General features: G+C 40.2%; 2 protein-coding genes across 2 annotated transcripts in view; one reads left to right on the top strand and one right to left on the bottom strand.

The window, feature by feature from the left end:
* The window catches only part of ITGB3BP (integrin subunit beta 3 binding protein), a 71,223-nt gene extending 48,615 nt beyond the window's left edge, over nucleotides 1-22,608 (bottom strand). Inside the window, exons 1-3 of the mRNA XM_078450574.2 lie at nucleotides 22,564-22,608; nucleotides 21,948-22,213; nucleotides 1,488-1,530 (exon numbers count right to left, since the gene is read on the bottom strand). Of these exons, the coding sequence (XP_078306700.1) occupies nucleotides 1,488-1,530; nucleotides 21,948-22,213; nucleotides 22,564-22,608 (354 nt within the window). The remainder of the gene's footprint in view (nucleotides 1-1,487; nucleotides 1,531-21,947; nucleotides 22,214-22,563) is intronic.
* Nucleotides 22,609-22,884: 276 nt separating this feature from the next.
* EFCAB7 (EF-hand calcium binding domain 7) overlaps nucleotides 22,885-25,694 on the top strand; it is a 47,215-nt gene continuing 44,405 nt past the window's right edge. Inside the window, exons 1-2 of the mRNA XM_060625925.2 lie at nucleotides 22,885-23,403; nucleotides 25,418-25,605. Of these exons, the coding sequence (XP_060481908.1) occupies nucleotides 25,419-25,605 (187 nt within the window). The 5' untranslated portion in view covers nucleotides 22,885-23,403; nucleotide 25,418. The remainder of the gene's footprint in view (nucleotides 23,404-25,417; nucleotides 25,606-25,694) is intronic.

Here is a 25,694-nt window from a genome sequence, read left to right as displayed (position 1 = left end):
AGTGGAGTGGATGGAAGCATAAATGTAGCTAAAGACAGAATCCTAGCTAGACTTAGCACCAGAGCAAAAGCTGTCCATTCTAACATGCAAACAGAGCTGCAAATGATGAGGCAAGAGTACGAATGCAGAAATTACCAGAAATAGGTCAGAAAATAGAAATGTTGAAGAAAGGCCCAAATTAGATGCCAGGAACCTGCATTTAGCAAGTGGTGGCCATGTGATACCAAGCTAAGTCAAGCTAGCTAAGTCCCTTTGGTTTAAAGGTATAGAATTGGGCCAAACATAACAATGTATTTTTCTAATACAGGATATTAGCTGTGGTGCTGTCTACCTTGACACATCCTAATCTGGAGTAAAAATGGATAGAAAGCCTGCCATGATGACAACTGTACTTCATAAAAAGGATGAACTCCTAAATAGCTATTCTTTGCTATTCAAATAACGTTACCATATCCCAAAGAATGGTTTGGGGACAGGAAAGAACAGTATTTCATTTCAAGCTGGACTACTCGTCTACCAAAATACCATTCTGACCAAAGAAACAGATGCAGAATTACAGTCACAGCTGCATTCTGTACAGAACAAGTTGGATAATGGTACTCTAAATTGCTAATTACACTGCTAATGATTTTTTTAGTGGCATTGCATTATATTGCCACTTTTGTTTAAATTTTTAAAAAAAAGCATCTAGGAAGTTTTTAAAATGGTAAATTGTTAAATATCAGTGAGTATTCCAAAGAGAAATTCCATATAACATCCATTTCTTAAAGTGGCACTCTCATATGGGATTTTGTAGGGGTGCCATTTATTGACTAGCTATTTGTTTCAATTTACTTTCTCATCAATTTACTTGCATTTAAGATTACTGAGGCCATAAGTATCTCAGTATCAGTATTTGTATCTAGCTCCATAGTTGGTATGAAAAGATAATAAACCAACATATGTCATGATATGCTGGCACTGGGAAATGTACTATGACTAGATTTACAAAAAGTAATAGCAACAGTACAATTTTATTTTTATTGTGACAACCATGGTGAAATTTATTACAGTGTTAGTATTTTATTGTTTAATTATGCTAGCATAGCTGAGGGAGGTAATTACATTTTTGATATAAAAATGCTGTTAATGTTTTTATTTCAATTTAGCAGATTATAGAATGCAGATTAAAGCACTGCCATTGTTCCATATTGTTTCTTGAGCATTTAAAAGGCAGAATATCTTTTTCCACAAACAGTAAATTAATTTCTACTGAATTATCTCATCAAGGTTTCTAAATAATTTGCCTCTTAAATGAAAACCCTATTCTGGCCAGGAACTTCAATACACTGGATTTACCAAAAATATTTTATATAGAAAATGGTGTACCAATCCCAATTATGTCACGTTTTTTTGAAAAATTTTCTCTTTATTAAGGTAAATTTGCTGTCAAAAAATTAAAAATACATTCTTGTTATGCAATTACAAACTCACAAGTAAATACTTACTTTTGCTTCTAAGAGGTGATCCAATTTCAGTGATCTCTTAACACTGCAAACAGAATATTTAAAGAAATCTTAGATTTACATGCTTTAAGTAGCCAAATATTTAAGAGTAATAAATATAAACAAAGATTCTGAGTTACTTTGCCAACTAAAGCAGAATACCATATAATGAAAGCAAAGCAATTTTCATGGCTATGAAACTGGGTTTTTTAATAGCGTATTTCAATATGGAATTGTAATGAAATATTTAAATGGATTTTTATATATGGTTCTACACACATGTACTATTGTACAATTCAAGCATTAAAGTCATATTATGAAATAATCTTAGTAAAAATTAATCTGTTTGTTTTAAAATACCACTACTGAGAAATTATACATAAGGAGAAAATAATTTATACACCCTTAATGGAGATGTTGAAAGTATATTATTTGCAGAAATAATGTACTAGGTATTAAAATAAAGGTATGAACAAGGTGAAAAAAGTTTTGCCCATTATTCTAGCTTTAAACATGATTCAGTGCTACCAGACTATGACTTAACTGAGGAACAGATGCTCTATGTCTTTATAAGTCCCCAATCCATAAGAAACTATTTTTTGTCTCTCTCACTAAACTGATTCAGGAACATGCCAGGCTCTCTCTGTGCAAAATCTGTTCTGCTAAACTGGATGCCCAGCTGTTGGTGACAATGCTTAGAAAGGAAAGCTGAATATTTATAATACTTTATTTCGTACAGCTGTCTTCTAAAGAGCAGTCATCAACATTTTATTGAATGCAGACTAAATGCTCAAAGGAGAAAAAGGTCAATATAAATTAAAACCAGTTTTCCCAGTGACAAATGCAGCGTTAAAAGTACTTTGAACCCTGAGAAACAGAAATTACGTTATCTAAAATATTAGAGAATTTGAGCATAAAGCAAAAAAAAAAGGATTGTATGATAAAATTTGAATTATAAAAAACAAAAATCTTACATCTTAGAAAATGACTATTCTTTTTTTTTTTTAATTTTTTTTTTTAACATTGATTTATTTTTGCGACAGAGAGAGACAGAGCATGAACGGGGCAGGGGCAGAGAGAGAGGGAGACACAGAATCGGAAGCAGGCTCCAGGCTCTGAGCCATCAGCCCAGAGCCCGACGCGGGGCTCGAACTCATGGACCGCGAGATCGTGACCTGAGCTGAAGTCGGACGCTTAACCGACTGAGCCGCCCAGGTGCCCCGAAAATGACTATTCTTAAATAAGTGACTATTGAGGTGTTTTTTTTAATTGACTTTCAAACAAGTGACAAGAACAAGAAAAAAATAGAAGAGATGGACAATTTACAAACACTATGGAGTAGCAAATATTAAATACAAAAATTTAATCTATCACTTAATTTTGCTATTATACCTACATTAGCTTAGCACATAACATTATTTGAAATTGATTAAATCACTTTTAAAATTTACTTGTATCTTTTAGAATCCACCTGAAATCAATTTAATGTGAATTTTCAATGAAGCAGGAAGAGACTAGAGCTATGAACAAATAAAAATGGCAGATGATCCAAAAAAGTGTGTGTGTGTGTGTGTGTGTGTGTGTGTGCGTGTGTGTGTGTAGTTTTGGAATATGTAGTACCCTATTCAGGTGTGTGAGATGTTTCAGTATTTTATAAAATTTCAGAAGTAGAGTTCAAAACTTAAAATACACAGCACAGCATTTTTTATCCTTTGTTTTTTTTTAAATTTTTAATTTAAATTTTAGCTAACTATCCTTTGTTTTTAAATACTAAGGTGTAATACTGCTCATTAGAAGGAAACAAACCCGACCCTGATATTAACTTTCAAAATATTATTGCTTTAACGCTGATGATTAATTCTTACAGAAAGTAACTAATGTTTGGATTTAAAAGGTTTCCAGTTTAGTTGCTAGTGTTGATCTAAGAGGCCCAAGGAAATACATAAAAGCAAACAAGAAAAGTTAGACTGTTATTTTCTATAATAACTCTAAAAACATAATTTATTGTGGATGATATGGCTTTCAGATAATTCAGGGATCCAAACCAACACCTGGTAATATTTGCATGAATCATGAAAAGAAGGCTAAGAAATCACTCAGTTCATCCAATAAGGAAGAGGTGGTGTGACATGCCCGCTATCACACAGCTTGAAGGGAAGAAACGCAGATCTCAGGTCCTGTGCATAATAAATCTTTGTTGAATTGAAGGGGAGGAGTTAAAGAGGTGAAGAACAGCAAACCTACCAGAGGATTTTATGACAATCTACCTTTACTATTCTATTAGAATTGGGCCCACTGACAAAATATATTATTAAATTAAGCATGCTTTTACCCTTTTTTTTAACCGCTCTTTTATCCACAACTGTAGCGTAAGCATGAAATTATGTTAGGTGTAAGAGGATGATGTTAATAGCGACATAGAGGAAGAGATGGTTGAAGCATATTATAAAGGAAGAACATACAAAACTTGATTAGATATATGGAAGCAATATTTTCCTAAAGTATTTACTCACTTGCCACCAGTATTCGTTGGCAATTAAAAATGATATATCTTTGGGACTTCTATCAAGTTATAAGCAGCTTTTGTGGTTACTACATTGGTTTAAAAAAATGGACACCCCCCCAAAAGGCAAATGATCAAACAGACATTTCTCCAAGGAAGATATACAACTGGCCAATAAACATGAAAAAATGTTTAACATTCCCAATATTAGGAAAATGCAAATCAGAGCCACAGTGAGATACCATTTCACAACCATTAGGATGTCTACTATCAAAAACCCAGAAAACCCCCCAGAAATTGTTGGCTACGGTATGGAGAACTGGAATGTTTGTGCACTGCTGGCAGGACTGTAAAATGCTGCTGTGGAAAACAGTCTAGCAGTCCCTCAAAAAATTAAATGTAGAATTGCCATATGATTCAGCAATTCCACTTCTGGGTATATAGCCACTGGAATTGAAAGCAGAGACACAAACAGGTATTTGTACACGCATGTTCATAGCAGCATTATTTCCAATAGTCAAAATGTGAAAGCAATGCAAGTGTCCATTAACAGATGAATGAGTAAACAAAATGTACCACAGATATACAATGGAATATTAGGCAGCCTTAAAAAGGAAGAAATTCTGACATATGCTACAATATAGATGAACCTTAAAGACCTTATACTAAGTGAAATAAGTCAATCACAAAAGGACAAATACTATATGATTCCACTCAAATGAGGTGCTTAAAGTAGTCAAATTCATAAACACAGAAAATAGAGCATGGTTGCCAGGGGTTGGGAGGAAGGGTGAATAGGGAGTTACTGTTTTATGGGTATAAAGTTTCAGTTTTGCAAGATGGAAAACGTTTTAGGGATACATGACAGTGATAGTTGCACATGTGAATATACTGAATGCCACCGACCTGTACACTTAATAATTTAAAATAGTAAACTTTACAAAAACAGTAAAAAAATAGTAAATTTTGTTATGTATATTTTACCACAGTTTAAAAATACTTTTTAAAATGGGTACCTATCTACTGTATCCTAGTTTCTTCCCCTGCTTATAACCTCTGCAGGTTACTTTCTACTTTCTTTTTTTTTTTTTTTAATTTTTTTTAACGTTTTTTAAATTTATTTTTGAGACAGAGAGAGACAGAGCATGAACAGGGAAGGGGGTCAGCGAGAGGGAGACACAGAATCTGAAACAGGCTCCAGGCTCTGAGCTGTCAGCACAGAGCCCCGATGCGGGGCTCGAACTCACGGACCGCGAGATCACGACCTGAGCCGAAGTCGGCCGCTTAACCGACTGAGCCACCCAGGCGCCCCTCTACTTTCAATCTAACCCAAATTTATATCTATGCCCATAATTTAACTACTATGCTCCATTTTTAGGTATACTAAGTTTAGATTCATTGGGATCAAAATCCTGGTTGCTACCAGCATTTTGCTCTTCAGCATTTAAGAAAGATAAATACGTTTGACAGGCAATTTCATATGAAGAGAAATAGAAAGTAACTATGTTTGTAGGATCAGTCATATTACTAAGACTATCCTCCCCTATTTTATTTAATTTATCACATGATAGTATCCTGAATAGGATTATCTGATTCTGTCAGAAAAAAACAAGCAGAGAGTTTCATTATACATTACTAACACTGGTGACAATATTAAAGAAATTACTCTAGAAAATATGAACTTTCATTTGATTTCTAATTAAGAACCAGGAATGACACCTCATAAACACAAAATTACATGCTCTGAGCTTCTCTTTAAAACACTAAATATCATTTTGAGTAGCAGAACTGAGAGATTGTATGTGTGGGGAGAGAGATAAACTTAGTAAAGCAGATAAGACTCAGAGAGCCTTGATGGTATGCCAAATTCCTCCCCTAAGTTTGGGCAAATCACATAATCTCACTAAGCTTCATAAAGTTGATAATAATACTGGCCTGTAAACTAGTAGGAAATTTCTGAATGGAAGATAAAAATATCACTTACTATGCCAGTGCTTCCATTTACTTCTCACTATAATGTGATGATAATATTGCAAGAGCATTTAAAGGATTATTGAGTATGCTTATGAGATGCTTAGAAATCTTTTGATGAAAGGCATTGGCCAAATTCACATCCCATGTGACTCCTTTGATGTAAATTGATATATGTGAAATGATTTATTTTCTATTCTATATATGAGAATGAGAAAAGAAGGGAGAAGAATCTCCTATATCCTTTTTATATTATTCCTTTCATTCAGGCCTGTGTTCTTTTGTGTTCAACATTCATGGTGGTGATACAATAATTCACTATCACATATGGGTGAGCAGAGGGAAATATTACTCTATTACATGTAGAAATATGGTCACCATGTGAGAGCACCTAAATAAATGATTAATTCTGTATCCTTCATGAATAACGGGTCAAAACCATAACCAGTTATTGGGCAACATATTTGTGTGTGTGTGTCAACATCTTCCTTATTAAAAGATTAATAGTGAATTAGCTAAAGAATTCTTACAGAAGTAAAAGGATATATACGGGAATATTGATCCCAGAAGATAAATAGAGATGAGATCGTTATTGAGCTAAATAAAGTGAGAAACGCCATAACTTCATTCTTAAATGAGTATTCTCAGAAATGAACATTAATAAAATATTCATTACTATTTCTGCTTGTGAGAAACTTATATATACATATGTGTGTATTACCACACATACGTACATATAAAGGACATAAGTTTAATCCTTTTAAAATCTATTGAAAGGGGCCAAATAGGTTTACCAGAATTAAATATGGAAAGTGGGTAATCTTTTAATATTTTTGTATGTATTATATGTTACAGCATAAAACTTAATGACACATTGATGTCTACCCTTCCCCTGAGATTCTAGCACAATCATCTCTAAGTTTTCCCTGACACTGTCCACTTTGCATTAAGGACCTTTCTACTCTACAGCACTATAGCAGTTCCTCTCACTAAGCTTATCATGTTGAAATAGTCCATTTCTATGTTTGTCTTTTCTCCCTGTACTAGAACCTCTCTGGTAACTGGTAGGTTAAACATTCTTGTTAAACTATCTTTCTCAAAAATTAAAATTCCTAGCAAACACAATATCTGTTCATATTTGAATCCCCAAAGCCTGACGCAGTGATGGGCACAAAAGAGTTATATAATGATTTAATTCACTGTATTTATTTTGAACTTAAAGCTTCAATCTCAAATATTTAAGTCCTTTAATTGTTTATGATTCTTCAATCCTGTTTAAGGTAGTTAAATACAGGTTCCTAAAAGATGTCATATTGACAGTCTTATCTCTAAGGTAGTCTCTTGTATGGATCTATGTCTTAAGAGTTCTGGAAAAATCTAAACCATAATCTCTTCAAATATTGACTTTCCTTCACTCTTCCTTTATAGACTTCATCTAGAAGTAATTTTAGACTTTCTAGTTCCATTTCCCATATCTCTAAACTCTTATTTCTTAGATTTCTTGCCTGTATAGTGAATTTGGGCAATTTCTTCAGATCTTTCTTTCAGTTGTCTAATTCTTTCTTCAATTGTGTCTAATTTACTGTTTAATCCACCCATTGGTGTGCGTGTGTGTGTTTAAAAACAATTTGATGAGGTTTTTGCGGGTAACTTTTAATTTTTACCTAATTTTAAACAAAAAAAAGTCTAGGAAGAAGAGTTCTTGTTATCCTTTACCCAGACTTGTCACTTATTTACATTTTGTCCTATTTGTTTTAATCATTCTCTCTCTATACATATATATAAACCTTTCTTGACTTATAGTAGGTTATGCCCTGATAAACCCATCTAAGTTGAATGTATCTCAAGTTGAAAATGCAATTAATACACCTAACCTAACAAATATAATAGCTTAGTTCAGCCTAAGCTTACATTAACCTAGAGTTGCCCCCCACCCTCAGGCTTGCTCTCTCTCCAAATAAATAAACTAAAAAAAAAAATTTTTTTTTAATAAATAAAGGGGAAGGTTTTAATAGGTCCCAGAGAGTAGGGGGTGGGAAGGTTCAGAGGAAAAGGGAAGTTTGGCAAAAGGATTACCATGGGGGAACAATAGATGAGGTGGGGATGGTCAAAGAAAAATGGCACCAGAGGTGGAACCTGAGCACAGGACAGCTGCCACATGTTCAGGGTCAAAGAAGATGGGGAAGGCAGAAAAGAGGCTTTAGAAGCCTTTGTTTCTCTCTTTAATTGTTTGTTTGCCTCATTTAGAAACTGTATTTTGCAGAGAGGCAATTTTAGATTCCCAATAACTTTCAGAAGCTTCAAAATACTAATCAAAACAGGTATCCCATTCAGTTTTTATTTATTTTAATTTTAGATACAGAAAGAGCACAGACATGCAAGAGGCGGCGGCGGGGGGGGGGGGGGTGGCGGTCAGGGAAGAGAGAGAACCTTAAACAGGTTCCACACTCAGGTGGATCCCAATGAGGGGCTCAATCCCACAATCCTGGGATCATGACCTGAGCTGAAATCAAGAGTTGGACACTCAACAGACTGAGCCACCCATGCGCCCCCCCCATTCAGTTTTGACAATTTTATTTATTCTTTAAGTGTTTATTTATTTGTTTTTGAAAGAGAAAGAGAGCATGAGCAGCGGGGGGGGGGGGGCAGGAAAAGGGGAGGGAGGGAGAGAGAGAGAGAGAGAGAGAGAGAGAGAGAGAGAGAGAATCCTAAGCAGGCTCCATGCTGTCAGCATAGAGCTGACACGGGTCTCAATCCTATGTACTCTGAGATCATGACCTGAGCTGAAATCAACAGTCAGATGGTTAACTGACTGAGCTACCCAGGCACCCCCAGTTTTGACAATTTTAGAGTGATGGCTGTCCAATTCAGTTATGAGAAAAGTAATTTTGGAGAGATAGAAAGTTTCCCATAATGGCCACTGAAGTTCTTAATTACTGTTGTTAAGTCATTCCATTTAGTTAGAAAGGTACTTAAGGAAAGACCACAGTTTGTTTTTTTTTTTTTTAATTTTTTTTTTTTTTTATTTATTTATTTTTGGGACAGAGAGAGACAGAGCATGAACGGGGGAGGGTCAGAGATAGAGGGAGACACAGAATCGGAAACAGGCTCCAGGCTCCGAGCCATCAGCCCAGAGCCTGACGCGGGGCTCGAACTCACGGACCGCGAGATCGTGACCTGGCTGAAGTCGGACGCTCAACCGACTGCGCCACCCAGGCGCCCCTTTTTTAATTTTTTTTTTAACGTTTATTTATTTTTGAGACAGAGAGAGAGACAGAGCATGAATGGGGGAAGGTCAGAGAGAGAGGGAGACACAGAATCAGAAGCAGGCTCCAGGCTCCAAGCCATCAGCCCAGAGCCCAAAGGACCACAGTTTTTAAACATAAAACCAGCTGGGGTCCTAGAAGTCAGGGCAAAGGGTACTCTCAAATCATTTTGATCACCAGGATCCCATTTCTTAAAAGATTTTTTTTCCCTAGGGCAAAAAAGAAAAATTCCTGAACAGAACAGTTTTCAACTGGAATAGTGTAATTCCAAAATAGTAGCTTTAAATCTAAGTGCAGTAAAGACTACAGTGAAAAGGTAGAGAATATCAGAATAGATTTAAAGTGTACATACACACACACACAATCTTAAGTGTATACACACACACACACACACACACACACACACATACACGTATTCCAACTCATTCAATCCTCACAACATTGATACTACCTAACCTGATACCAAAATATGGTAAAAGAATTGTTAAAAAATTACTGACCAATATATTTCATATTTAGGCCCTTAATCCATTTTCATGAACATGGAATCAAAAATCCTTAGCAAAAGATTAACAAATCCAATTCAGCAACATATGAAAGCAACAAAACATATGTCCAAGAGGGGCTTATACCAAGAATGTAAATTGTTTTGATATTTTAAAATCAATTAATGTTTTCAAAAAGAGAATAAAGGAGGTCATATTAGTAGTTGCACAAAGAATACACCCATTCATGATAAAACAAAAACTCAGCACACTTGGAGTAGAAAGGGAAATATTCCTATGAAAAACCTACATATATTGTACTCAGTACTGAACACTTATTCTAAGATTAGGACTATAAGATAAGATGTGCCCTCCCACCACTTCTATTTAACAAAGCTCTAAAAAAGAAAGGAAATGTGTAAGTGTTGGAAAGGAAAAAGTAAAATTGATAATCTGCCAGTGATGTGTCACGAACATGGAAAATCCTAAGGAATTTATAAAACAGCAATTAGAACTATTTAGCAAAGGTGCAGATCATAAGGTGAATATACAAAAATAAATTACATTTCTATGTTATAGCTAGAAACACCTGGAAGCTGAAGCTTAAATTTTTCCATATACAATCACATTTAAAAACTACATAAAATAAGGGGCGCCTGGGTGGTTCAGTCGGTTAAGTATTCAACTTCGGCTCAGGTCATGATCTCGCGGTTCATGACTTCGAGTCCCATGTCAGCTCTGTGCTGACAGCTTAGGGCCTGGAGCCTGGTTCAGATTCTGTGTCTCCCTCTCTCTCTGCCCCTCTCCCACGCACACTCTGTGTCTATCTCTCTCTCAAAAATAAATAAACATTAAAAAATGATAATTTTTAAAAATAATATAAAAACAGGGAGGGGGACAAAACAGGGTTACTGGAGGAGTTGTGGGAGGGGGGATGGGCTAAATGGGTAAGGGGCATCAAGGAATCTGCTTCTGAAATCATTGTTGCACTATATGCTAACTTAGATATAAATTTAAAAAATAAATAAAAATTCTTAAAAAAACTACGTAAAATAAGCTTAACAGAAGACACTCAAGATTTCTACAGTGAAGACTACAAAATGTTGCTTAGAGAAAAGAAAGATCTAACTAGGAGCAAGTTTATGGATTTGAAGTCTTGATAACTTTAACAATGTTAGTTCTCCCGAGTTGATCTTTACATACATTGCATTTCCTGTCAATCCCAGCAAACATTTATTTTCCTATTGGAAAACCAAATTCAAAATCTTTACACAAAGGCAAAGGACTTATAACAGCCAAAATATTCTTGAAAAAGAATAAAGTTGGAGTACATACACTAACTAGACTTACTATAAAGTGGTTCTGAATTCAGTGTGGTTTGGGCATAAGAACAGATAAAATGAAGAGAATAGAAAGTCCAGAAATGGAACCATAAAGGTGCCAAAGCAATTGAATGACGAAAGAGAAATCTTTCCAAATTGTTCTGGAATACCATATGGAAAAATAAACCAAACAACCTTGACTTCTACCTTATACTATATACAAAAATTGATTTGAGATATAACATAGAGATATGTGGAAAAGGCAAAGTTTCTAAAGGAAGCATATGAGAATATTGTTACAACTGGGGTAGATAAAATTTCAGGTAAGAAACAAAAACAATACCCATAAAAGAGAAAAAAATGACAAATTAGACTTTATCTAAATTTTAATCTTCTGCTTATTGAAGGACACCATTAAGAAAATGGATTGTCAAAAGCTGCAGGTATCACAGTTCCAGATTTCAAGTTATATTGCAAAGCTGTAATAATCAAAACAGTGTGGCACTGACACAAAAAAATAGACACACAGATCAATGGAATAGGATAGAAAGCCCAGAAACAAGTCCATGATTTTATGGTCAATTAATCTTTGACAAAAGAGGCAAGAATATGCAATGGGAAAAAGACAGTGTCTTCAATAAGTGGTGCTGGAGAGCTACATGCAAAAAAAATGAAGCTGGAACACTTTCTTACACCATACATACTGGAAAAAAGACTGTTACAAACTGAAGGGCTCCAGGTGCCTTCACACCTTTAGCCAGACTTTCCAATGTCCTCCTAATTCTCGGTGGGGCTCCAAGGCTCAATGGGGCTTTTTCCAATCCTCCCTCTTAATCAACTTGGAGAAACCACTCTCCAGATTAGGAATGGATCTCTCTACCCTTATTGATGTTGGAGCTATACTCTCAATGGTTAACTCCACTGCCATGAAACAGCCCCTGCCTCCAGGTACTAAAGCAGTTCAAACAGTGGGGGTCTTTAATAAACCTCAACAGGTTCTTGTCTCTGAACCTATTTCCTTTTGTTTAGGTGTTTTAGAGCTACCGACCCTTTTCTTATTTCCTCTGCCCCTATTCATTTATTGGGCTGAGATTTCTTAGAAAAATATTACGCTGGAATTTCTTTCTCCCAAAAGGGGGAAATCTAAAATTTGTTGGAGTAGTAACCAAAATAGCCAATCAAATTAAATGACCCTTTGACATCTTTAATTTGCTCCATTTCTGATGGCACTATAGCTGAGTCTGGGGACAATGATCACTCATCCCTAGTGGATCAGCTACCATCCTCTTTATGGGCAAAATCTTCAACTGGTGTTGGTAGAATCTACATTGCACCTCCCATCAAGATTCAAACAGATCTCTCAAAACCTTTCCCCAGAATTAATCAATACCCTACAGTCTTCCAAGGCATCAAGTCTGTAAGATTACAAGGTTCAGTGCCTTATTATCCCTTGCACTAGTTCCCTGCAATACTCTTAGTTTACCTGTGAGAAAACCCAATGTTCAAGCATACAGGTTTGTTCAGGACCTCTGAGCAATAAATAACACTGTTATTCCTCAGCACCCTGTTTTTCCTAACCCCCATATGCTGTTCACATCTATTCCCACTGAAAGCAAAGTTTTTACTGTTATTCAGCTTTGCAGTGCATTTTTTTAGTATTCTAGTTGATAAAGATATTTTTGCTTCCACTTGGGAAGAATGGTAATACACCTAGACAGTTATGCTCCAGGGTTACACAGACAGTCATTCTTACTTTTCACAAACCTTAGTTTGCTCAAACCCAGGTTTGATACTTAGGACACCTGATCCTGAAATTAAGGACTACATTTGGATCCAGGAGGTCTTCAGGGCACCCTGAACTTCCCCAAACCTAAAACAAAGCACCAATTATGAGACTTTCTTGGACAGGCTGGTTGCTGTTGAAATTGGACCCCAAACTCTTCTTATGACTCACTCTCTATATGCTTTACTAAAAAATGACAAATTTGATCCTCTTATTTGGAAAGATTGGGAAGACAAGTTTTGGGGACTTTAAAGAAAAGTGTAATAAAGCCCCTGCCTTCAGACATCCTATTATCAACTTCCCTTTTTCCATTTTGTGTATGAGAGTGAAGGGAATACCCTTATTCACCCTAAAACATGGAGACCCTCACCAACTCAAAGGGTATTATAGCTAACAAGTAGACCCTGTAGCACAGGGCTATCTTCCTTGCCTCAGAGCCATTCCTGCCACTGCCTTTTGGTTAAAGCCACTGAAGGAATAGGGATTCCCCTTTAATCATCTTTGTGCCCCATGCACAAGAAGCCCTCCTTAATTTTCATTACACTCAACACTTTTTAGTCATCTCATCTCCTATGAAATCCTCCTGTGACTGCTCTGTATAGAATTTTCTCACTGTAGTAACTTTAATCTTGCTATTCTCCCCTCCTTCACTGACAAGACCCCTCACGATTGCTGAATGCTGACAGATCATCTTCTGACTCCGTGTGACAATTTATAGGAAACTCCCCTAACCAATACAGACTTTTCATGGTTTCCTGATGGTTCTTATTTAAAGGATGAAAATGGTAAGTATGCCGGGTATTGTTATTGCAACTCCCTCAAAGTCACTGAGTTAGCACCTTTACCTCTGGTTACTTTGGCCCGACAGGCTGTTATACACCCTTACTCGAGCTTGTACCTTAGCCAAGGGTAGAATTGCAAATATTTATACCAATAGCCCGTATGCCATCAGAGTAGCTAATGACTTTGGAAGGTTATGGAAACAAGGTTGCCTTACCTCCAATAGGGATAAAATTAAAAATGGTTCCTATGTCTGAAATTTATTAGATGCCATACTTTTGTTGGCTTCTCTATTAAGGTCCTGGGCATTCTAAACTTGACTCCCTGGAGGCCAAAGGAAGCCACCTTGCTGACATTTCTGCCAAAAATGCTGCTCTCAAGGAAACCAATAGTCAAACATCTGTCATGGTCCAAAGGGAGGTTCTCTTAAATGATAATTTTGAAAAACTGACCAAAGATATCCAACAGTGGGCCCCAGAAAAGGAAAACAATTGGAAATCTAATAATTCTTGGTTTGATAAAAAGAGAAAACTCTGGCCTGGACCAATTAGCAACCTGGCCTTACCAGAAATCCTAAAGTTTCCACTACTTACCACTGTGCACACATGAAATCATTGGTCTACTAATGAAATAGTAGTGTTAATGAACCAATATTGGTGGGGATATACCAATAAGGTCACAAAAAGTGCCTACCCTCACTTGTCTCACCTGTCTAAAACACAATGCAGGGAAACCTGTTTGCATGGCTCTCGAACACTTTAAATTACTTCACAGGCCATTCAATTTTCACAAATGGATTTCATACAGCTTCCCCATCTCATGGCTATAAATATGCTTTAGTCATGGTTTGTATGTTTTCTCACTGGACTAAAATTTTCCTTTGTAGACTGGCCACTGACTCTTCTCTGGCCAAAATTCTGTTAGAAAAAAATTATCCCTACCTGGGGAACCCCTGTTGAACTTCAGAGCGATTAGGGAACCCATTTTATCATTTAGGTACTTCAACAAGTCTGTGTTGTGTGGTCAGTTTTACACCACTTTTATTGTGCATACCATCATCAATCCTCAAGCTTAGTGAGACACACTAATGGCACTATTAAGACTCAACTGGAAAAATTTGTAGAAATCCTTTAAATACCTTGGCCTAAACCACTGCCTTTGTTCCTTCTAAAGTTCAGACTCACTCCCTGGGGAACTCATAGACTTTCACCCTTTCAGATAGTCACAGAACATCCAATGCACTTGGCTCATGATTCTTTTGATCCACAGTTGACAAAAGGAGATATACTTCAATATCGTAAAGTCTGTTTCTATTAAAACTAACCATGCTTTGGTACAGCAATCTTTTCACAGTGCACTCACTCCCAGGAGATGAGAAACTTAAGCATCACACCTTGCAGCTTGGAGATTTCATCTACTGGAAAAAAACAGCTCCAGAAAGACTCTCTTCAACCTTGCTGGAAAGGACCCCTATCAGAGAGTATTAGCCAACCCTTGAGCTGCCAAACCTGAGGGAATGGACTCTTGGATTCATGTGATACATCTAAAGGAAGCATCAAACGCTGACTGGACTTGCATACCATATGATCAGAAAGATTTCCTGGAATTGAAGTAGACAACATCCGATGTGACAGTTTTCCCAAAATGTCTGGACCAGGCCTGTTAGAAGATTCAGGATTCACAAAAGAAACTCTTTTTCATCGGGACTATTAACTGACTCTGGATTCTTGTCCAAAATTCATGGCTTCTGAATTTTCAACTTGACTGTATTATTGATAACACATTTGGTTCCAACAGTTCTTCTGAGATAATAATACTTTTTAAAGGTCTTTAAAGTTTTGCTGTTTTGCCACCAGCTATTGTTTCACGTTTACACCTGCACTGTATCTCCCCAAATGCATTAGGTTAATTCTTTCATGTGCTCTTGCAGTAATCACCATTCTGCTTTCATAACCACTTTGAGTAGGGACTTTCAGGAGGTATATATGTCTCTGGGTTTGCCTCCGTATGGGGAACTCTTCTCCCCTATGTTGGAACAAGTGCCAATAAATATTTCTGGTTGCCTACTTTCAGATCGAGTATCCTGGTTTAGAACCATCACACAATTTGGCATTGTCATTTTGATTCTGTACTTACTGCCTATCAAATCTTTGTGAAAACAATGTACCCAATAAGATTATCTCCAGTGCTTACAATCTTGATAAGTATGGACTACAGACGGTAATTGCCTGAGAATGCTCCCTACTACCCCTCCCTGTCACTCAAATTTGACCTCAATAGGTTTCCAATCTATATAATTCCCCTCCAGAGTGTGACATCACCCAGGAAAGATCTTTCCTGGCACTAAGGGTCAAAAGGCCAGCGAATTAAGAAAACCTCTTTTTAATTTTTTTTAACGTTTATTCATTTTTTGATAGAGAGACAGAGCGTGAATGGGGGAGGGGTGGAGAGAGAGGGAGACACAGAATCCGAAGCAGGCTCCAGGCCCCGAGCTGTCAGCACAGAGCCCGATGCGGAGCTCAGACTCATGGACGGTGAGATCATGACCTGAGCTGAAGTCGGACGCCCAACCAACTGAGCCACCCAGGCGCCCCTTTTTAAAAATTTTTAAATGTTTATTTATTCTTGAGAGAGAGAGACAAAGTGTGAGCAGGGGAGGGGCAGAGAGAGGAGGAGACACAGAATCCAAAAGCAGGCTCAAAGCTCTGAGCTGTCAGCACAGAGCCCGACATGGACCTTGAACCCACGAACTGTGAGATCATGACCTGAGTTGAAGTCAGATGTTTAACCAACTGAGCCACCCAGGCACCCCAAAAAACCTGACTCTTGATCAGTGATGACTTTGGAGAAGGATCTTGACCAAAAGGAAGAAATGTGAAAATTAATAAAGGGAAAGCCCACTAGAGTTGAATACAGAGGACAGAAGGGGAGGCTACAAGGGGTACTCAAACCCTGAACATTGGTTATAGGAAGAACTGTCAACTACAGTGTTACAGCAAATAATCAGCACACAGAAAGAGACAAGTGACATACACTCGGGAGAATCAGAAAAGACTGTTTATTTCGCACTGATGCCAGCCCAATGTAGTCACCTTCAAGGGTTGAGCCCTGAGCCCTGGCACTGGCCTTCTTTTATGCCTGGCTAGCTTCTGGGTACTTGGAAACTTTCTATCAGCTGCACGGGTGGGCAGGAATGCAGGGGGCTCAAGGAAAAACAGGGGGTGGGGGAGGGGCACTATCGATTGTGCTATGTGGGCAGTTGGCTGATGCAAGAGGCAAGCAAGATTACAGAAACCAAAAGCATGCAAGGGGGGGTATCCGGCCATGGACATCTGGCTAGCCTTCTTTATGTGCTCTTGTCGGCTTTCCTTCTCACTCCCCCCTCTTGATTCTTAAGCTGCTGTAGCACTCTTAGAGAAATTCAGTTTGTGGGGGCTGGGGAACCCCTTGCTGCCATGGGAAGAGGGGCAAAGACCGTTCTGATTCCTTTCTGCTGGACAGGGACATCAAAGGGAGGAACGCGATAGCTAGGGTTCTTCGCCATCCAAAGGAATACCAGAAGAAATTTGTATACTCCACTGGGTCTTATTTCAGTATCTACCTCCAAATCTTCGAAGGGTGCCTGACCAGTGTTGGATTCCCATGGGCTCAGTAGGGCCTTATTTGGTGTTATTTTGAGTGCAGAGGAGGCACCTTGAGAGACTGAGGCACAGAGGGACGGGAGCCAAGCAATTACACAGTATCAGCTCAATAAGGTTTCAAGGGCAGTTTTTCCTACGTGGATGAGCTAGCTCATGCTGTTGGAGACCCACCTGGTGGGCTAGTTGCTCCAGTATATGGACCATTTGGTCTGGAAGTATGCACCATCCTTTTTTGGTCTGGCTTCCTTTTTCCTGTTGTACCCATTTTGTTTCTTGGATTGTGTACCTTGGGGAAGTTGGCAGTTCTAGGACCACCATGATTTTTGAGGGTGTTGTTTGTTCTCCCGCTGTTTGTTTAGCTGCGGCATCTGCCTGTTGGTTATCTTCCGACACTGAGTCTTTTTCTTGTTGGTGTCCTTTGCAGTGGATGACTGCTATCTCCCTTGTTCCCAGGCTGCCCTCAATAGTTTTAGGATTTCTTCCCAATTTTTTCTTTTTCTCCTGCAGTCAAAACTCCTCTTTCCTTGTATAGAGCCCCATGTATATGTAGAGTGGTGAAGGCATAGTGCAAGTCAGTATATACGTTGGCCTGTTTGTCTTTACTGAGTTCTAGTGCTCTCATTAGGGCCCACAGTTCTGCTCTTGGGGCTGACCAACCTTGTGGAAGGGGCTTTGCCTCTATGACCTCAAAATCAGAGATGAAGCTTCTGCTGTCCGTAAACAGGATGAGTTCAGGATTTGTAAGGGACTGTCTGATAGATTGGGTCAGCTAGAATAGACCTCATCAAGTACCTCTAGGCAATCATGCGCTTGGGGCCCTGCCACAGTGGGCAAGAAAGTGGTAGGATTTAGGGTTTTTATGTCTTCTAATTTTACTCATGGGTTTTCACATAGTAGTCCCTGATATTGTGTCATCCGAGCATGAGTTAACTAACCAGTGTTGCCCCCTGGCATCCATCAGGGTAATTAATAACTGAGTGGGGAACTTTAACATTTAGATTTTGCCCCAACCTGAGTTTGTCTGCTTCCTTGATTAAAAGTGTGGTGGCTGCCGGAACCCTAAAACAAGGTGGCCATCCTGCCGCAACTGAGTCAATCTGTTTTGAAAGGTATGCCACTGGTTTCTGCCAAGGTCCAAATTCCTGGATTAGAACCTGCAAGGCCACCCCATTGTTTTTATGGTTGTGAATGCCTTTTCTTGATTAGGGCCCCAGACACTCTGGAAAACAGTGTGGAGATTCCTCAAAAAATTAAAAATAGACCTACCCTATGACCCAGCAATAGCACTGCTAGGAATTTACCCAAGCGATACAGGAGTACTGATGCATAGGGGCACTTGTACCCCAATGTTTATAGCAGCACTCTCAACAATAGCCAAATTATGGAAAGAGCCTAAACTGATGAATGGATAACTGATGAATGGATAAAGAAATTGTGGTTTATATACACAATGGAGTACTACGTGGCAATGAGAAAGAATGAAATATAGCCCTTTGTAGCAACGTAGATGAAACTGGAGAGTGTGATGCTAAGTGAAATAAGCCATACAGAGAAAGACAGATACCATATGTTTTCACTCTTATGTGGATCGTGAGAAACTTAACAGAAACCCATGGGGGAGGGGAAGAAAAAAAAAAAAAAAAGAGGTTAGAGTGGAAGAGAGCCAAAGCATAAGAGACTCTTAAAAACTGAGAACAAACTGAGGGTTGATGGGGGATGGGAGGGCAGGGAGGGTGGGTGATGGGTATTGAGGAGGGCACCTTTTGGGATGAGCACTGGGTGTTGTATGGAAACCAATTTGACAATAAATTTCATATACTGAAAGAAAAAAAAAAAGATTAGGGCCCCAGAAAAGGGATGACCTTTCTTACTCCTTTAAGTTTTTTTATTTACTTTTGAGAGAGACTGAGACAGAGCGTGAGTCGGGGAGGGGCAGAGAGAGAGGGAGACCCAGAAGCTGAAAAGGGCTCCAGGCTCCGAGCTGTCAGCACAGGCCCAGATGCAGGGCTCGAAACCATGGATCGTGAGATCATAACCTGAGTCGAAGTCAGATGCCCAATTGAGCCACCCAGGTGCCCCCCTTCCTTACGCCTTTAATGTCTCGTATAGAGGTCTGGCCAACTCTGAGAAGCCTAGGATCCATATCTGATGGAATCCTTCTGCTCCCAGAAACTGGGAGCGGACCTGCCCGCAGGTAGTGGGAACCAGAATGGCACAGACTTCCTGTTTCCTTTCGGCTCCCAGCATTCGTTTGCCTTGGGTAATTTTGAAGCCCAAATATTTAATTTCCTGTTGGCAAATCTATACCTTTTTCTTTGACACCTGGTATCCTGCCTCTGCTAGTAGCCTGAGAAGGGCCCCAGTTCCCTCCCAGCATTGGGTCCGTGTGGGACTGGCTAGCAGGAGATCATTCACATATTGGAGGAGGACACATCCTGGGTCCTGTCTCAGAAACCTGGCTAAATCAGATGCCAGCGTCCCACTGAATATGGTTGGTGAATTTTTGAATCCTTGTGGCAATCTAGTCCAAGTGAATTGTTCTTTTGCCCCTGTGGTAGGGTTTTCCCATTCAAAAGCAAATAGGGATTGGCTGTTAGGTGCTAGCTGGAGACAGGTGTCCTTTAAATCTAGACATGTGAACCATCCTGCCTTAGAGGGTATGAGTTTTAGTAGAGTGTATGGGTTAGGCAACCCTGAATGCAGGCTGATGACTGCTTCTTTAATGGCTCTTAGATCCTGTACAGGGCGGTAATCATTTGTCTCAGGCTTTTTCACCAGCAGCAAGGGAGTATTCCATGGGGACTGGCATCGTTTTAGAAGTCCCATTTGAGTAGCCTGTCCAAGTGTGTCTGGATCCCCAGACGTGTCTTCCGTGGGACCATTTATTGGCGTATTTTGACAGGTTGGGCCCCAGGGATTAGGTCAATTAATATCGGGGTGGTTTTTTGCCAGTACATTCTTCCCATGGTATTGTCAGGGACAAAGTCATGGGTTGGGCCTTTTCATTTAGGTGCAATTGCATCTGTCCATCCAAAATGAAGGCAATTTTTGCGCCCATCTTGGCTAGGAGGTCTCTACCTAACAATGAAACCAGGAAGTTGGGTAGATACAGGAACTCATGAACTATTTGGTGACCTTCCAGCTGGCATTGTTGGGGACCACAAAATAGCCTCTGGGTTTGCATCCCAGTGGCTCCTATAATGGTGACTTCTCGACCCAATAGAGGTGCCACCTTGTCACCACAGTGTTCAGCTCCAGTGTTGATGATGAAGTCTATTGTCTGGTCCCCTACCTTCATTTTGACCATGGGCTCATGGGGGCCCAGTTGGACAGAGCCTGGTCTTTGATAATCAGAGTCTGCTCCTGCCAGTCTGATCTGGTCAGCTGAGGCTGACCAAGCTGGGATGTCCATCTCAGATGTCTAGTTGTCCATCTGGTACCTGAGACTGGAGCTATTTTCTGGTTTCAGTGACAATTTTTCGGCTCTTCTATGTTGAAGAGGGTGAGCAGAAGTTGCTTACAGTTGACTCAGGCAGGGTGGTAAGTCTGGAATATAGATTCTAGGAGATCTATCATTGCCTGTGGCTTCTCAGAGTAGGGCAGCATGTGGTGTCCCCAGTTGAGGAGGTCAGTAGTACAGACCAGTTGGTAGCAGAAAACTGATCCCCCCCTCTTGTAGGGTCCCATTGCAGCCTATTCTCTGGGGACCCCTAGTCTCCTGCAATGGCATCTGCATTGCCGTTGGGGCCTTGGACCTGGAGCTGCAGACCTAAGGTGTCCCTACCAGTTCAGGTATCCCTGGTTGAAGCAGACTGGCTCCTGGCAGAAGCAAGACTGACAGGGGGTGACTGTCAGGCAGGTGAGGTTCCCCTCCCTTGATTGATGGGGCCCTGGGGGCATATGGTGGTAGAAATGGAAGGACTTCTGAATTTTCTTGGAGGATGGGGGGTGGGGTTTTTTTTTCCTGCAAAGTCTTCTTTCAGCCTGCGCCACTAAGACCTTACATTGTCCCTTACTATTAATGCAGAACCGGATCCAAAGAGGTTTGACCTGGGCTATTTCCAGCCATTGGTCAATGAATGGGAATTGATTCGGATGGCCAGGGTCCCCTGTAATTACCTTATAAACAGCTCAGATTGTGGGGACATCTAGGGTGCCCTCAGGGGGCCAGCTTACACTGAACATAGGCCATTCTGATTCACAGAGCGTGCGTAATTTCCCGGGGATGGGGTGGGGTGTCAATTTGACCCCATAGTCACCTGAAAATCCCTTTTTAAAATTCTTAATCATACAATCCAGAACAGTTGGTTTTGAGGAATTTTCCCCCATCCTGGTATCCTAAATGGGTCCCTCCCAACGTATGGTGTAGCAGGACAAATACGAGGGAAGAGGTTGTTTCCTTCACCTGGCTGCTCCCCTCACGGGTATTAGATGCCTCTTAACATTGGCAGGTCAGTATAAACACCTGACTTGGATCAGGCCCCTGTGGACCTGATTCTGCCTCCAGTCATTTATGAGGTCTTCACAGAATGGCACGGTAGGACACACTCAGGCTCCGTAGCCAAAACCGTGGATCACGGGCACTCACACATACATTCAAACAGATTGCACACTTCCACCCAGGGCTTCCCTGTTCTATGCGGGGTGATCAAGTTCCCCTTCTGCTTCAGGGGCTGGCCTGAACTCAGTCTGAAGTCCCTGGGGACACTTACCGATCCGACGTCCTGGAACAGGCCTTTTTGTTCCACCTGGAGTCCGTTTGAGCGCAGCGGTGGCTGACTATTGTCGGGCCCAGCGAGGGTCGGGGTCCAGTGAAACCACCTGCGACTCCCCCTTCCTTTCCATCGCAGGGGCCCGATATGAGTGGCTTCTCCGCTGGCCTTCGACAACGGTGGCTCAAGAGGCCAGTGCGGCTGTCGGCTTCCAGGCCAACACTTGGCACAAGTGACAAGCGACACGCACTTGCACCGGTTCCGGCCTAGGGGAGGCACTTCCAAAAGCTGAGCGCGAGCTCTGGCGCTGGCCTTCTTTTATGACTGGCTAACTTCCGAGTACTTTGAAACTTTCTATCAGCTGCACAGGTGGGTGGGACTGCAGGGGCTCAAGGAAAAAGGTTGGGGCGGGGGGGGGGCACCACCAGCTGTGCTACGTGGGCAGTTGGCTGATGCAAGGGGCAAGCAAGATTACAGAAGCCAAAAGCATGCAAGGGGGGTTATCCGGCCTCGCACATCTGGCTTTCCTTCTCACAGACCCCAATAGAATAATTTCAACACGAAAAATCATTAATTACAGGTTTTAACAGAGAAAGATGTACACTGCGTCTCCTACATGATACAGACCACTCCTGCAACTAAGCCAACGAGAAACCGTCATCATCACCTTGAACCTGAATTGGCTGTTCACCAGTAGACTTTGGGTCAAAATAACCCCTCCCACCTTCCTCCTCCTCCATAAAAGAACTTCTCTCTTTTGTTGGACTTACCTATGGTTTTGCGTGCAGCGAATTGCAATGCTTTGTTGTTTTAGAATAAACCCATTTTTTGGTAGTAAAATAACAGACTTTTATTTTTAACAACATAATATCTACTCTTCTTACTCATAGAGGGGCCCAAGAAAACAACCATGGGTTGGCTCAGGGTAGATACCTACGGCATTTCGACATTCAGGAGAGCACCACTGCGGGATAAAAGGAACTGAACAACGTCTTCCTAAAGCAGTTTCTCCGGAGGGAAACGCTGGAATCTGAAAAGCGCGGGCCTGCGGGCGCCAGACGCTGTGTCACACACAAGGTGGCCCGCTGGAAACACCCTCCCTCTCTACGAGGGATCCGAGTGTTTGAGGAAAGCGGGGGGTGGGGGGAGTCTAGCTAAGGACCTAGGACCTCATCCAGTCCCTGTCAGTGCAGCAGAGTACCCTCTCTCTCCACTCTGGCCATTCCAGACCCCGACAGATGAGCGGCACAGCTGTTTCTGTCCTCTCCGGATTTACCGCCCTAGATTTCTACCCGGACTGTTTGGGGAGGTGCTCTGGTTCTTATTTCCGGTGGCGGAGAGGTGCCGTTGCCATGGCAATTAAAGTAAAGGCCGAGGTCTGTTGGGCTGCAGTGAGGGGATCGCGGAATCCGTGGAGAGAATTGCCTGCGCTTCCTCGTTTGTGAGCTGGAGTTAGGTAGCGAACAGCTCGCGGTCTCTGTCCCTGCGCCGCGCCCTGCCTCGCTGTCCGGCTTCCTTTTCTGTCACCTTTTATTTCTCTGTCCTACTAACTCTTGGTCCGTGTGTACCTCAAATGTACCCCGATACGCAGTTTTGTCGTCGTGAAATACAAAAACAGAGAGGTTGCCCGCGATCATCTGTGAAATGTATTTCACGGTGTAGGGCCGGCGACTGGGCGGCTCTGTTTTCACTTGGCCCTTTAGAAGCCTTAGGCGCTTGTTAACAGTTTATTTTTCTTGGTATTGTGTGGCGGGTTATTTATGGAGCCGTTTGCTACAGTGTGCTCTCTAGGCCCCTGTGTTGGTCTCGCGCTGGAGTTTTAAATGAGGGAGGTTTCTAAGCCTGAGGGGTGCAGTTATATATTTATCTAAGCTTCCGTTTCGTCTCTCGTCACAGAAAGGGAAAGAATAGAATTCTGGAACATTTGTACTGTGGGATTTCCACGTGAGGGAGTCACCTTATTTGGAAAGAGTATTCGAGGACGAGCCTAAAAAAATACTTAAATTTTAAAATTGCTTGCTGCAAAATGAACATTCATTCTTCCTTTCTTATTGGAACAGTTTTTCACCCCCCACATTTGTGAGGAGATGTGTGCACGCATATGTGTTTAAAACTGATGCTTAATTATAGTGATATCAATTTGCAGTAACCAGACTGTGACACCACATCCCTATGGGGTCCTTCTAAATCTGGTGTAATATGAAAGTGTCAGGCAGGCAGTCTGTGTATTATAAATAGGGTACTTCATCCATGATAAGCGATTATTATCTTTCTTTCCCAAGTGTAAAAGACCTATATAATTCAAGAAGGTGCAAGTGATTTAGGCCTCCTGAGTAAGAATCCAATGAGTCCTGAAGGGGACCCTACCTGTGTCGTCTTATTGTTGAACTTGAAATATTCAATTTATTAGGTTGGAATGTATTTTTAGAAGTCAAAGCTGGGTAAAATAATGTTGGAAGCTGTTAGACCACCAGCACGATTTAGCGCCTCACAGTAACTGTTGTACAAGAAGCCTTCATTCACGTTAATAAAGAAGAAACTGTTATCAGAATTTACTGCCTCTTGTTACTGCTAGCTGGGTGACATCTCTGTCCCTCAATTTCCTTATCTGTAAAAGGGGCAAAAAAATACTTGACCACTGTAATAAGGATAAATTAAGATGTATGATAGTTCTTTAAGCCTTATGAGCAGAGGTGCTATATAACGCCACAACGTTATTATTAGTGATGAATGCAGTAAAACCTCACAATAATGCTATAAATGGGATCTTAAAAATTGAGTTATTCAAAATGTGGGCCTACATTATTGAGATGTTGGTGGAATGACCTCGTTGATCCTGCTGAGGTGAGGGATGCCAACTGCCAATCGCATGACATCCAAATTCTCCTTGTTGTGGAGTTCACTCTTTCTACAGTTTATTTAACACTTATTATGTGGAAGGCACTGTTCTGTATGTTCCCTGTGTATTATTCAGTCCTCATGACAACCCTATGAAGACTTAACTTCAGCTATCTTGTTTTGAGAGAATAGATGTGTGCTTTTCCTTTGCTGTATGATACTTATTTTGCATTTATATTACATCTTTGCTTTGGCTTTGTTCTTTTGGCTCCCTCATATACATACATATATTTTTCTTTATATATAATGGTCTTATATATAGTTGATTTCTAAATATACATGTATGTATAGCTCATATATATGTATGTATACATGTTTATTTACATGCGTATAGTTTATATATATGTGTGTGTGTATATACACACATATATATAAATTGCTGAAGGCTTGTTCTAGTTTAGCATGTGATAATACAAACATATGCATATTATAATATTGGACTTTTCCCTGCATATGAAACCTTTAATGCCTTGATTTCCTCTCCCCCACCCCCACCCAATTTGAGAGGCAAGGTTACATTTGCATTTTAGGGGATTAACACTGACTAAAATTTTAAAATTATTTTCTAATAGAATGGCCATCAGTCCAGGAAGAGATGCAGCTTTCTCCTGTCAGAAGTCAGCACTTTCAGAGAGTCTGCGAACAAAGAAATTTCCACTAACTGAAGAAGAAATATTTTATATGAATTGTAGAGCTGCCTACTTAACTGTTTTTAAAAGCAGCTTAGAAAACATTATTTCTAAAGAACAACTTTACTTGGGTAATTTTTTCTTTAAAATTTAAGTATTTTGCCTTATTTGTTGAAAGGTAATAGATCAGAAAGACAGGAATAAGAATTACATTGCTGAA

The sequence above is a fragment of the Panthera onca genome, chromosome C1, assembly GCF_046562875.1.
Source record: "Panthera onca isolate mPanOnc1 chromosome C1, mPanOnc1 haplotype 2, whole genome shotgun sequence".
NCBI lineage: Eukaryota > Metazoa > Chordata > Mammalia > Carnivora > Felidae > Panthera > Panthera onca.
Note: the sequence above shows the minus strand (reverse complement) of the source record. Positions and strands in the feature narration are given on the sequence as shown.